At 33.4% G+C, this 14,633-nt stretch overlaps 1 protein-coding gene across 1 annotated transcript in view; it reads left to right on the top strand.

The window, feature by feature from the left end:
• LOC130051577 (uncharacterized) overlaps positions 1–14,633 on the top strand; it is a 24,632-nt gene extending 9,999 nt beyond the window's left edge. Inside the window, exons 8-12 of the mRNA XM_056153597.1 lie at positions 6,618–6,814; positions 7,495–7,693; positions 10,767–10,844; positions 10,962–11,072; positions 13,180–14,633. Of these exons, the coding sequence (XP_056009572.1) occupies positions 6,618–6,814; positions 7,495–7,693; positions 10,767–10,844; positions 10,962–11,072; positions 13,180–13,443 (849 nt within the window). The 3' untranslated portion in view covers positions 13,444–14,633. The remainder of the gene's footprint in view (positions 1–6,617; positions 6,815–7,494; positions 7,694–10,766; positions 10,845–10,961; positions 11,073–13,179) is intronic.

Genomic DNA, 14,633 nt, shown 5'->3' with positions numbered 1-14,633 from the left:
GAGCACAATGATAGACATGCAACCAAATCAATTGATAAAAACAATTTCACAAAACATTCAAATTGCTAACTTGTGATATGAGCCTTGGTGTAATGAGCTACCTTAAATATCTTGTAGATGAAACAATCTACAAAGATTTTTTTAACAATGTACATAAGATTTAAAAATCCATAACAATCAAAGCTGTCTAAATGTTTGAGGGATCTTGTAGAATTACTGAAGTAGAAATAGATACAGTATAGTAATATATAAATTTAACCTCATCCCTGAACATGGAAAGAATGATTATTTCATAAGATTGACTTTTGTGCAATATTTAACATGTGTAACATAATAAAAACATCATTTGCATGAAATGTATTTGACCTTACATGTAAATGCGACCTTAAACATGACTTTCATTCATTGGGTTTCTATCGATCTATTTGTAATAAAGAAGTAACTTTGAATATGGCCTTTACTTTCATTAAATTTTATTTATCTTGATTAAGCTTCAGTCCTTCACTACAAGTTTTATGTTTTGAAGGTAAAAAATAAAACAATAATATCAAATAAAAAAAACAAATTTTCATCCACTAAGTTTTAACAACCTTTAACCTATCTTATGGAGCATTTTGAGAGAAAAATTCAGTTCTTTACAAAATCCTTGCATTATGTTTAATGACAATGGGGCCTAAAATGAAAATTACTGTGTTTCCACTGTTTTGAAATTATACCTCCTACCCTAGAATTTAAAATAAAATATATATTGTTACAGAGATTTTTCAATAAACATTGTTTTGAAGTTCACACTTGTACTAATTTCAAAGTAATTAATATCAAGCATATTTAAAAGTACCATTAACTGTAAAAACTGAGCCCCTCAAATCAAATATGTTAATGTACCTGTAACTTTAAAAATATAGATTGTGATTAGATTGTCTCTTAGTGTTCTTTTGAAAATAAAAGTTTGAGAAAAAAATTATAATGTATATTCTACCAGCCTACTTCAGTTTTGACTTACATGTTAACAGATGTCAGAAACACAAAAATTTACATTTTTAGTCTGATTCATAAAATTAAATACATGCAATGTGTATATAATAGACAAATATAATGTAATCCCATCATGTATTATACCATAATCTATAACAATTGTAGAATTAAGAAATATTGGTGTACACAGCATTATAGTACATGTACATTGTTGACAAGGTCTCTTCTGATACTGAACATTGCTATCAGATCCACAACTATACTTCAGATAATGTTCATCTATGTGCAGATTTTCCATTGCTTCTAACGTGACACCTTGGACACTCATTCACAGTTTCTTTGTTTTGTTTGGTTCATTCTCTTACACTATAAGTAAAAATCATACATTTAATGAAAACTTTCTCTGAAAAGATAAAATTGGGGGGGGGGGGGGGGGGGGCTATTATATATATACATACAAAACACTCTGTAAGACTTTCATTTTCAGAATAAGGACAAAAAGACAGCCAGACATGCTAAAAACAAATTCTTGGATAATTATGATTAATAATTAGAATTCACATGTAATTCATTTTTACAACATTCTGAATGTAAAAATATATTTAGATTATCAAACACAAGAAGTATTTGAAAACAGGTTCATTAATAAGCAACAAACAAAGCAAAATAAGTTATCATTTTCAGACCATACATGTATATGCTAGTTCAGGTTTATTTGATCAGTTGGGCATCAGATTGAAAATCAATTTTATAAATGTAGAATTAGTACAGGATATGCATTTATTTTACCTACTTGTATATCATCCTCAATACTGGTAGGTACATTCAAACATGCCAAAGAATTCCTCAATTTGCTTGAGCATAATGCTGCATTGCTTTATACCCTGCAATAACGTAAAAATTTCATTAAGAATTTTCTTACAAAAAGGGATACAGTACTGTGATAAATGGTAGGTTGTAGCAAATTTGGTATATGACATAGTTATATATGTTTGTAGGTTTATGTTATTATAATTTATGCCTTTAGATTTGACTACATACATTTGAATGATTTTATACCTCAGACAGTAGTGTGCAGGAGCAATATGAATTTGATATCAGGTGTTCAGATCAGATGATATACTGGTACTGTTCCTTGATCCTGACACATTTTCAGTTAAGGAATTTACCTACTTTCCGCATCATGTTTCATGGCGGGTTAATTGTTCAAACAAAAGCAAAAACAAAAGCAGTGCATTAAAAAAGGTTTACACTACACTTGTCCTTGAATGAATGTATTATTCAATGACCGAAAGCAAATTACTCATATTTCCTGTTCAGATTTTTTTCCACCTTCTGTGGGAGTTGGAATTTTTTCCTCTATTCTTTCTAAACCACCCCACCCCCAATCACTATTGAAATAATGGAATGTGACTGGCTTTTAAAATTTGGAATAAATTACAGATCTTTAATCTCCTTTTCTTACTGTCTGAGTGTTAGACAAAAAACGTCTCTGGCTCTGAAGATTTTATAGTTCCTGTGGAAGGTCTCTGTAATACTGTATAACACTACATGAACATTTCCTCAGTGTAGACATACATATCCATTTTTCCACCACCTAATTATTGCTACAAAACCCACAGATTTGGCATCACACTTTATAAAAAACATTAAAAAACCCAGCTAATATTTTTCGGGGAGCCGGAGCCGGGAGTGGGACATTGTAAACACAAATGCATGTAAAGTTTCCTTACCAGCTTCAACCTGAATTGCCTCCCTTGACCGATACCAAAACATTGGTGATGCACCTCAATCTGCCTTCGCCTTCCTGGAAGAGCAATTGTCTAGAACACTGCATTTGTCCGTGTTCTTTTCCAATATATGCCGTAATGGTCTCGTTGTTTTTGACATATTTAACTGTCCGGTAACGCATAAAACTCTGGTCCGGTACAGAATCAATAAGGATATTTCGAACCGTTTGATGAACATAGGTGTGCAGAAGTATATTTCTTACAATCAATCAACGATGAAGTGTCAGAATCTTCGAAATTATAACCAAAATTTCCACAAATAAAGCTATTATCTCCAAAACATTTGCAAAAATTACAAGTCAGACGATGCCAGCATTTCTCGTATACCTTTTGAGACTCCTTTTTTGAAGAGTTACACGGGGAATCCCCATTTCGATTTATACAGAAGTGTATTTATCATGTTTTTTCGACCTTTTTTTTACTATTTCCGAGCTTAGAAATGATAATATAAATGTTTTTGAATGAGTATTATTGAAAAATTGTTTAGAAATCATTAAAAGAAACGGTTTTACAACCAAATTAATTTTCTTCAAATAAGTCGGAATATAGCTACTATTTATGGCAATTTTCAGCTACTTCTCATTATTTGCCAAGCTCCATAATATAATTCTTAATATATCCTAAGTATCTAAAAAATATGGAAATACTACCAATTAAAATAGTTGTCTACCTTACACGATACAGGTGCTCAAAGTTGACTAACAATGAGCATCTCAAATAGTTAAAGCCATGTTTGTCGCACCCCCCTTTTAATGTGTCAAACATGAAAAATCATCCAACAGTCGCACATGATACATTAGACTGTATATTTCACCATATCAATAAGTTTTAATTCATAAAACTGATATTAACTAATTCAATTTATCGCAAAAATGGGTAATTTTAAGCCATTTTCAATGTAGGGAAGCTATAGGGATTGACCGAAATGCAGTTTGCTCGTGTTACTATAAATAGAATGAACTTGACCTATATTTTGGTCTCACGATTGACTCACTTTAGACCATACATCAAAAAAATATCATCATTGTTGGAAAGTTTTGACCCCCCTTCTGGAATATTTTTCTGATTTTGCCTGTTTTTCTCTGAGACAAGCACTTAAGTGAATATAGATACTAAGTCAACACTTAAGTGATTATAGATACATGTACTTTTAAGTCAATGCTTATAAGTGAAAATAAATTCTAATTCAACACTTAAGTGAATATAGATACTAAGTTAACACTTAAATATATGACATTGATGTTTCACTTTTTAATCTCGGCAAATTAAACAGTTACTATTTTGTTTATTTCGTCCATGTTTTTGTTGTTTAAAAAGTACTAGACTATACATTACGCCATCCAGAAAAATACTTATCTTCTTAGGACACTCCTATAAGTCGGACATAGAGTTTTGGACCAAAATTTAACTCCCAAAACTCCGACTTATAGGCGAGTATATATGGTAGCTTATTCAGAGGGAGGGGGGGTCCTGAACCCAAGCACCTGTGAGATCATCAAAGATGTGCATGTGGTAGATCTTACGAATAAATAGGTTGATGCTTTCCTGGCAAGCAGTTAATTACACTAATGCGAAGGGGAGATGTGAAAAAAGGTTGTTGTTTTTCTCGAAATTTCCGACTCAACCAAGTCATTTGAAAAGAAAAGACTACATAAACAGTGGATCCATCATTTGCGTAATGGCAAGTTGAGGTTGTCTGCGAATCGACTGAACGTCTTCTTTTCTCAACTTCTTGCGAAAGAACGGGCTCAAATCTATACGGCTCCAAACTCAACTGTTCGTGACTTGTCATGTTTACAGTGCTGCTGATAAAATAAACCGGAATAGACGGTTTGACGTCATAAATTAATCTTCAATGGCCACTCTCTTAGGGCGGCTAATTTAAAATACATGATAAATTAATATTTATTTAATTGTTAAGCAAGGATTTTTGTTGTTAAAGACTCTCAATTACGATATCAGTAAGTAATACTTTATTCATAAAATCAACTATGTGGTTATAGGGTTGCCTTTCCATTTAAGTGAATATAGATACTTAATTCAACACTTAATTGTAAGTGAAAATAAATACTAAGTCAACACTTAAGTGAATATAGATACTTAGTCAACACTTCAGTGAATATAGACACTAATTAAGTCAACATGTAAGTGAATTTATAAATACTGAAGTCAACACTTAAATGAATATATAGTTCCTAAGTCAACACTTAAGTGAATATAGATCTTAAGTCAACATTTAATTGAATATATATAGATACTAAGTCAAAACTTAAGTGAATATTGATACTAAGTCAACACTTAAGTGAATATAGATACTACGTCAACACTTAAGTGAATATAGATACTAAGTCAACACTTAAGTGAATATAGATACTTAAATCAACACTTTAAAAGTGAATATAGATACTACGTCAACAGTTCAGTGAATATAGATACTAATAAAGTCAACACTTAAAGTAATTATAGATACTACATGTACATCAACACTTCAGTGAATATAAATGCTGAAGTCAACACTTAAGTGAAAATAAATACATGTACTGAGTCAACACTTAAGTGAATATAGATGGTAAGTCAACATTATGCTTATAAGTGAAAATAAATTCTAATTCAACTCTTAAATGAATATAGATACTAAGTCAACACTTAAGTGAATATAGATACTTAAGTCAACACTTAAGTGAATATAGATACTTAAGTCAACACTTAAGTGAAAATAAATACTAAGTCAACACTTAAGTGAATATAGATACTTAGTCAATGCAATCATCCCATTATGCTAATTTTACGGTCCGTTGGATGTTTTTGTTAGGTCTAGCACGGGCTTCACGGGACCATTGCTGATAATCACATCTTTTCAGTCCCAAGCTGTTGATTTGGGAGCTTTGTTTAATTATGCAGACTGGGTGTTTGGAGGTGATCATGAAATACACACTTATACGTAAGATGACACGGTAATTAAAGAAGCAGCTTGGGATGAGTATTGAAATATGGATTTAATTTTGTCGTAATACACGTTTACATGTGCTATTACAAGTCAAAGTAAACACTAAACACATCAAAGTGATATAGAAATCAAGAATTAAACAATAATAGACCATATGTTTTAGTATTAATATCTGCACTAAAATTCAAAATCTTCAGTATTTAATAAGTAATCTTCATGTAATGAACAACCCGGTATCCAATCCAAGGGATGGTTGAATTATATGGGAGTGGTATAAAAAGGAATCTTATAAAGTTCATACAATTGAAACAAAGTTCCAGGCTATAACTGAAGTCGAAAAAGACACAGAATCCAAGGTATAGTGATATTTCCCGTTTACGTCTTCGTCATTAATCCATTGATCGGTTTATCAAGGTATAGTGATATTTCCCGATTATTGCAGTGATCGGTTTATCATTTACAATAAAGCATATTACACAAATCCAGGTATCAGAAATACTGAACCGAAAGTGATCATTGATAATCGCTATGATAAATGACTGAAATTCATAAAATGTAAGTGTTGCAGTAATAAATAAAGTAATAGATATACAATATATATACAAATTCAAACATATTTTTAAAAATCCCTAACTCCGAACTAAAAGTTTTACCGCTTTTAAAAGGTGTGTTTATTTACCTGTCAAATAAAACATGCAACATAAAGCATGACACAGTATTGATGTCAAATTCATTAACTTTGATTTCTCGAACCCTTGGAAATCTCGAAGTTTTTCTTCGGTCCTAACAAGTTAGAGATATCAAAGTTTACCTATATTTGGTAAATCATATTGAAATAGATATACATGTATTTTTTTTTCAAAAATGTATTAGTACATTTATTATTAACTGTGTTTGTACTTCAGAAACCAAGCCAAAGCCCAGAAAATGTTTTACATAAAGGAACAAGGCATCAAATCAGTGAACAAGAAATTGTTAATGGGGAGACAAGTCCACGCCAGCCAAAGATTGACGTTGATCATGCTAAAGTAATCAAAGAAAATTCATTACTCAAGACAACTATCTGTGAACAAAAGCAGCAAATTGAAGATCTAACTACGAGGTAGTAACCATGCATGTATCAGATTGAATAGCTTAGAAAAATCATAAAGGTATGGTGTCTGGATAGGGCATTAGTCACAACATGCTCTCACGCCAACAAGCAATGCGCCTTCGCGCAGACAAGCAATGTGCCTTCGCGCTCTTACGCCAAAAAGCAATGCTCCTTCGCGCAGACAAGCAACACGCCTTTGCGCCCTAACGACCATAATTAACTCGCCTTCGCACTCTCATGACAACAATCAATGCACCTTCGCGCTCTCACACCAACAAGCAACACACTTTCACGTTGTCAAGCCAACAAGCTTGTTGCTCGTTGGCACGATGGCGCATTGCTCGTCTGCGCAAAGGTGCGTTGATTGTTGTCGTGAGAGCACGAAGGCGCGTTGCTTGTTGGCGTGAGAGCACAAAGGCGCGTTACTTGTTGGTGTGAGAGCGTGTTGCGACTAACGCTCAGTCACGCTTTTGCAAATGGCCCTATCCGGACACTATATAAAGGAGATATGACAAAAAATCCAAAGTTCTTTATTCTTGAACTGAGGTCTCACTAAATGTATGAAATCATGCAGATTGAGCAGATATGCCAGCTGTATTATTATATTTGATGCTTATTTTCTTGTCTTCACATAAAAATAAAAACAACAAGGTTATTCATTGTTGTTAAATTTGATTATAATCATGCAGGTTGAGCAAATATGCTAGTCATCAACTCACGAAGGGGAACCCAAATATAGCAGATCTTAGTGATAAGAATAGACCAACAAAAATTGGAGAAAAGTTTTCCATGTTGTATGATGACCAATGGTCAGATGCCTTTGAAGCATTGAAGGCATCAGGAAAGAAAGAAGAAGTTGTTGTCAAAGACCTGGCAGTGTTGGTCAAGGTATCATAATTTACTGTATTTGTCATCATGTGTTAGTGGTAGTTGTGTTGTATTGTTATTGTAATGTATTTGTCATCATGTGTTAGTGGTATTTGTGTTGTATTGTTATTGTAATGTATTTGTCATCATGTGTTAGTGGTAGTTGTGATGTATTGTTATTGTAATGTATTTGTCATCATGTGTTAGTGGTAGTTGTGTTGTATTGTTATTGTAATGTATTTGTCATCATGTGTTAGTGGTATTTGTGTTGTTATACCCCCCGCAACAAGTTGTGGGGGGAGTATACTGGAATTGGGTTGTCCATCTGTCTGTCCGTCCATCCGTCCGTCTGTAGACGCAATGGTTTCCGGGCTCTAAAGCATTATCCTTTCCACCTACCATCACCATATCATATATATGGACTACCCATGGGATGAAAATGTTCCCTATCGATTTTGGGGTCAAAAGGTCAAAGGTCAAGCACACTGGACATTGAAGTAGCAATATGGTTTCCGAGCTCTAAAGCGTTATCCTTTCCACCTACAGTCACCATATCATACATATGGACTACCCATGGGATGAAGATGTTCCCTATCGATTTTGGGGTCAAAAGGTCGAAGGTCACGCGCACTGGATATCGAAGTAGCAATATGGTTTCCATTTAAATTCTTTAATGGCTTTTTTCACCGCATGGAGATACTGTGTTCCTAGATACCTTTTGGATCATAATACTGAAGTTTTACCTATTACCAACACCCTTTGGGAGATTGGGGTAAGCGAGGGTATTCTTAGTGAGCATTGCTCACAGTACCTCTTGTTTTGTATTTAATATCTTCATGTGATGAGTAGTAATGATAGTTACATGTTATCATTGTTTTGTATTTGTCACCATGTGATGAGTAGTAATGACAGTCACATGTTATCATTGTTTTGTATTTGTCTTCATGTGATGAGTAGTAATGATAGTCACATGTTATTATTGTTTTGTATTTGTCACCATGTGATGAGTAGTCATGACAGTCACATGTTATCATTGTTTTGTATTTGTCACCATGTGATGAGTAGTAATGATAGTCACATGTTATCATTGTTTTGTATTTGTCACCATGTGATGAGTAGTCATGACAGTCACATGTTATCATTGTTTTGTATTTGTCACCATGTAATGACAGTCACATGTTATCATTGTTTTGTATTTGTCACCATGTGATGAGTAGTCATGACAGTCACTTGTTATGATTGTTTTGTATTTGTCACCATGTGATGAGTAGTCATGACAGTCACTTGTTATGATTGTTTTGTATTTGTCACCATGTGATGAGTAGTAATAATAGTCTCATGTCACATGTTATCATCGTTTTGTATTTAATATCTTCATGTGATGCGTAGTCATGACAGTCACATGTTATCATTGTTTTGTATTTGTCACCATGTGATGAGTAGTCATGACAGTCACATGTTATGATTGTTTTGTATTTGTCACCATGTGATGAGTAGTCATGACAGTCACATGTTATCATTGTTTTGTATTTGTCTTCATGTGATGAGTAGTCATGACAGTCACATGTTATCATTGTTTTGTATTTGTCACCATGTGATGAGTAGTCATGACAGTCACATGTTATCATTGTTTTGTATTTGTCTTCATGTGATGAGTAGTAATGATAGTCACATGTTATTATTGTTTTGTATTTGTCACCATGTGATGAGTAGTCATGACAGTCACATGTTATCATTGTTTTGTATTTGTCACCATGTGATGAGTAGTCATGACAGTCACATGTTATCATTGTTTTGTATTTGTCACCATGTGATGAGTAGTAATGATAGTCACATGTAATCATCGTTTTGTATTTGTCACCATGTGATGAGTAGTCATGACAGTCACATGTTATCATTGTTTTGTATTTGTCACCATGTAATGACAGTCACATGTTATCATTGTTTTGTATTTGTCACCATGTGATGAGTAGTCATGACAGTCACATGTTATCATTGTTTTGTATTTGTCACCATGTAATGACAGTCACATGTTATCATTGTTTTGTATTTGTCACCATGTGATGAGTAGTCATGACAGTCACATGTTATCATTGTTTTGTATTTGTCTTCATGTGATGAGTAGTAATGATAGTCACATGTTATTATTGTTTTGTATTTGTCACCATGTGATGAGTAGTAATGATAGTCACATGTTATCATTGTTTTGTATTTGTCACCATGTGATGAGTAGTCATGACAGTCACATGTTATCATTGTTTTGTATTTGTCACCATGTGATGAGTAGTAATGATAGTCACATGTTATTATTGTTTTGTATTTGTCACCATGTAATGACAGTCACATGTTATGATTGTTTTGTATTTGTCACCATGTGATGAGTAGTCATGACAGTCACATGTTATCATTGTTTTGTATTTGTCACCATGTGATGATTAGTAATGATAGTCACATGTTATCATTGTTTTGTATTTGTCACCATGTGATGAGTAGTAATGATAGTCACATGTTATCATTGTTTTGTATTTGTCACCATGTGATGAGTAGTAATGATAGTCACATGTTATCATTGTTTTGTATTTGTCACCATGTGATGAGTAGTCATGACAGTCACATGTTATGATTGTTTTGTATTTGTCACCATGTGATGAGTAGTCATGACAGTCACATGTTATTGTTTTATATTTGTCACCATGTGATGAGTAGTAATGACAGTCACATGTTATGATTGTTTTGTATTTGTCACCATGTGATGAGTAGTAATGACAGTCACATGTTATGATTGTTTTGTATTTGTCACCATGTGATGAGTAGTAATGATAGTCACATGTTATGATCGTTTTGTATTTAGGACTGCCTTTTGATAGGTGGAAATCATTCTCATAGTCCATTCATCAATGTAAACTGTAACTTTCCATTTCTTTGATTATCGGCAATAAGTGAAGAATCGCTATTTGTAACTAACTCACAGAAATTGTTCTTTACCTACATATAAGAGGTACTAATTATCAATTTTATTAATTACATCAATCAATTGGAATCGTTTTAAAGCCATGTATATTATGTTGTTTTATAATGTTTTTTACTATTGTAGGAATGTTACAGTTTTTGCGAGGAGGCCAAAGTTAAAATGGCATATGAGTTACAGAGGACTGTTGAGGATCCATTTCATGTACGTCTCTCAATTTTTATGGTAGAACATGACCGATTTTATTGCCTTGTTTGTAAACCCATGATTAGTCATTTTAAAGCATGTGGTATCATATTCTCTTGCTTTTCATTTTTTTAGTTGTCCATGTCTTCAGAAGGGCAGAAAGATATCCCATTAAAGGGTTGGGATAACATTTTCCGTGATATTCTGAAAGCGCATGGTGAACAGTCTGTGAAATCACTGCAACTGGTATGGATGTTAAATTTCTTTTTAGCCGAGTTGCAACAAAGTTGAACTCGGCTATTGGTTTGGTGATGCGGGCAGGTGGTTGGGCGTCAACAATTAGTTTCCGGATGATAACTCGAAAAGTTTACAATCTAATCAAATGAAACTTTAATATATTGTTGGGTACCAGGTAAGGAAGACCCCTATTAATTTTGGAGAAAAATGGTCGAAGGTCAAGGTCACAGTGACCGAAAATAGAATGAAAAATTTGGTTTCCGGATGATAACTCAGAAAGTTGAAATCCGAATCAAATGAAACTTTGATATATTGTTGGGTACCAGGTAAGGAAGACCCCTATTGATGTTGGAGAAATAGGTCAAGGTCACAGTGACCGAATATAGAATGACAATTTCAGAAAAATTTGGTTTCTGGATGATAACTCAGAAAGTTTAATTCCGAATCAAATAATACTTTAAGATATTGTTATGTACCAGGTAAGGAAGACCCCTGACCGAAAATAGATTTAAAATTCAAAAAAAAAAATTCGGTTTCATGAGGATGACTTGAAAATTTTTAATTTGAATTAAATGAAACTTGGATATATTGTTGGATACCAGCAAAGCAAAGCCCCTATTGATTTTGGAGAAAAAAGGTCAAAGGTCAAGGTCACAGTGACCGAAAATAGATTGAAAACTTCAGACAAATATGGTTTCTGGACAGTAACTCGGAAAGTTTAAAAAACTGAAATTAGTTCTTCACAATTATAAATATGCCACATCATTCCTGACTTTACAATCTATCCCATGCAACTCGGCTCATGCACCCCTGGGTGCATATATTGATTTTCTATTGATACAAATGTAAATTTTTAGTGAATCATTTTAAACAACAACATACTACAGTAAGTAAAAATATTCCATGAAAGAAACTTCTGTTGATAAACATTACGATTACCCACCATTTCTATTAACGTCATACAAAATAATATATTTGCGGTTTGGATACTTAAGGGAAATAATACTGTTAGGGGTTACATCAATCTACTTAAAATCATAGGATCTAATTTTAATTAGATTAATGTGATACCGCATATATTGACAGACGACCATAAACGGGCAAGAGTACAAACCGCTAAGCAATTGCTCAAAATGTTTCCCAAATTCAATCAAAGACAATTTGCAAGCATTGTTACTGGTGACGAAACATGGGTTCAATATTTCGAACCAGTAAGAAAAATTGGAAACAAAATATGGCTAAAAAAAAAACACGATAGAAGGCCTGTAGTTGCCGAAAGAACCGTAAGCACAAAGAAGGTTCTTTATTGCATATTCTTCTCATATGATGGTATAGCCGTACAAATTCCGGTGCCGAAGGGCAAAAGTGTTACAGGTCTGTATTACCGAGATGTTATACTAAAAAAGCTCAAGAAATATTATCATAAACGACGCCCTGTGTCATGATTTAGGCATGTTCGTCTACTTCATGATAATGCTCCATCACATACATCTGAGCTTGTGAAGCAATTTTTGATGTCGTCGGAGGTTACCGTCTTGCCACTCCCAGCATACTCTCCAGATCTAGCCCCATGCGACTTTTTCCTTTTCCCCTTTTCCCAAAACTTAAAAAGTTCTTATCTGGTCGTCGTTACAAGTCCCGACAAGCCCTTTACTCAGCCATCAGTCAGTGCCTCAGAGGTCTAGTTAAATCAGCGTACCGTGACGCATTTCAGAAATGGATTCAGAGATTGAAATTGTGTTTTTCAAGCCGCGGAAAATACTTTGAAGGGATGTAATGTTCATTTCGTTATTCGAGTCGAATGCTTTTGAGATATCGTACGATACACATTGGATATCGAACAGGTCTCGTACTTATATGAATGAGATATTTTAGTGTTTCGACCGGGTAAGGATGTTCTATGGCAATGGCAAGCATATCATCCTCTGAATAAAAATTGTAATTTCAGAGGGTTTCAACAATTGAGTAAAGCTTGATATGGTCAATACTAGTTTAATGTATACCTGTATTTTGATAATTTGGAAGGCATCATGTAATATCAAGGTCAATTTGAGAAATAAATTATTCCTTTCTATGACACTCTAACTCTTTGTTTACGATTTGTTTTATCATTTAGGCTTTTAGGCGACAAAAAGAAAGACACACTCTTGATAAAAGAATTGTGGAATATATGGATAGTCTAGTAGAACTTACGTGGTATATGGTCATACAGGACCCTCCAATGAGCCTGCAGTTCATCAATAATGGGGAGAAAATGGATGAAAAGGTCTTCAAACCATACAGCAGGACGGGCAACATTGCACTGGTTTGTGTGTGGCCTGCTTTAACCCTCCACAGTGGTGGACCAATTGTGTCGAAAGGGTTTGCCCTTCCTCAGTGAACGTGATTCCAGTATTCTTTTGATGAACCAATGCATGTGAATGTCATTAAGGATAAAGCTTTACATCTACAGTGTATACAAGTTCAATGATTCTAGATTTGGTTGTGAGGTTATTTATAGGATATGAGACTTATTAGTGCACGCTTTTTGGCATTAGAATTAGTTGAAATGTCATCTAGTGGTTCATTGGTCGTAGACTTCAGAATACATTACCTGTTACTTTGAAATACTGCAGACTCTGGAGTAATGTAATCTCTTTTTACAAATTTACATATTTTTTCCGTCCATGTATTGAATTATTTCCTAATGATGGGTAACAATGTGTTCGTTTTATTTAAATGAAAGCAAATATATATATGACTAAGATATTTCATTAATTATCATAAATTGCCTTTACTGTTTTGATACTTGTTTTGGTATCTAAACGTTTTATTTACACGCCTGTCTGTTTTGTTGACTGTGAATAGTTGTAAACACGTGTTAGGGAATGTCTCAACATGATAAGTTATCAGCATTATTTTTCGTTATCAAATGATGGGGAAAAGATTTATTGTAGTGTCAGATGGTAGCTAGAATGTTTCACAATATATATGCACTACAATGACCGACAACACGAACCATGTTGTGGATCCGACACTTTTAGGTATCGGGTGTTGTTGGAACTTAGTGCTTATGTATGTGTGTGTGTATATATATATATATTCCAAATAGAAAGAGTTGATATCACACAGTCAAAATATACAGAAAATATATTTAAATCACTATCGCTTTCTGGATTTTAACATCCATCCTCAGGTGAATACAAATATTGAATACAAAGTTGTTTATCTTAGAGACGTATATTGTGACGTCATGTATATATATATATACATATGTATATATATATTACAGCGATCATACCATGTTTGATAAGCGTTTGTATTAATAGATCCTCTTTTAATGCATTGTTTTCTTCTTTATTTGGAAGAGAATTTAATGTTGATGTAACTAAAATTTATTTCTATTTGTACATATAACAGTATATATGTATGACATATTGATTCGTGCATAATTGATATTGTAATGAATAAAATATACATATGTAATTATTAATAGAAAATTTAGTCTATAAAATATGGTGTGTTCAGATGTGCCTAATTTAATAAATAATCAATAAATGCATTCTACCAAAATAAAATTATACAGTGATA

This window comes from Ostrea edulis, chromosome 2 (assembly GCF_947568905.1).
Source record: "Ostrea edulis chromosome 2, xbOstEdul1.1, whole genome shotgun sequence".
NCBI classification, from domain to species: domain Eukaryota; kingdom Metazoa; phylum Mollusca; class Bivalvia; order Ostreida; family Ostreidae; genus Ostrea; species Ostrea edulis.
Note: the sequence above shows the minus strand (reverse complement) of the source record. Positions and strands in the feature narration are given on the sequence as shown.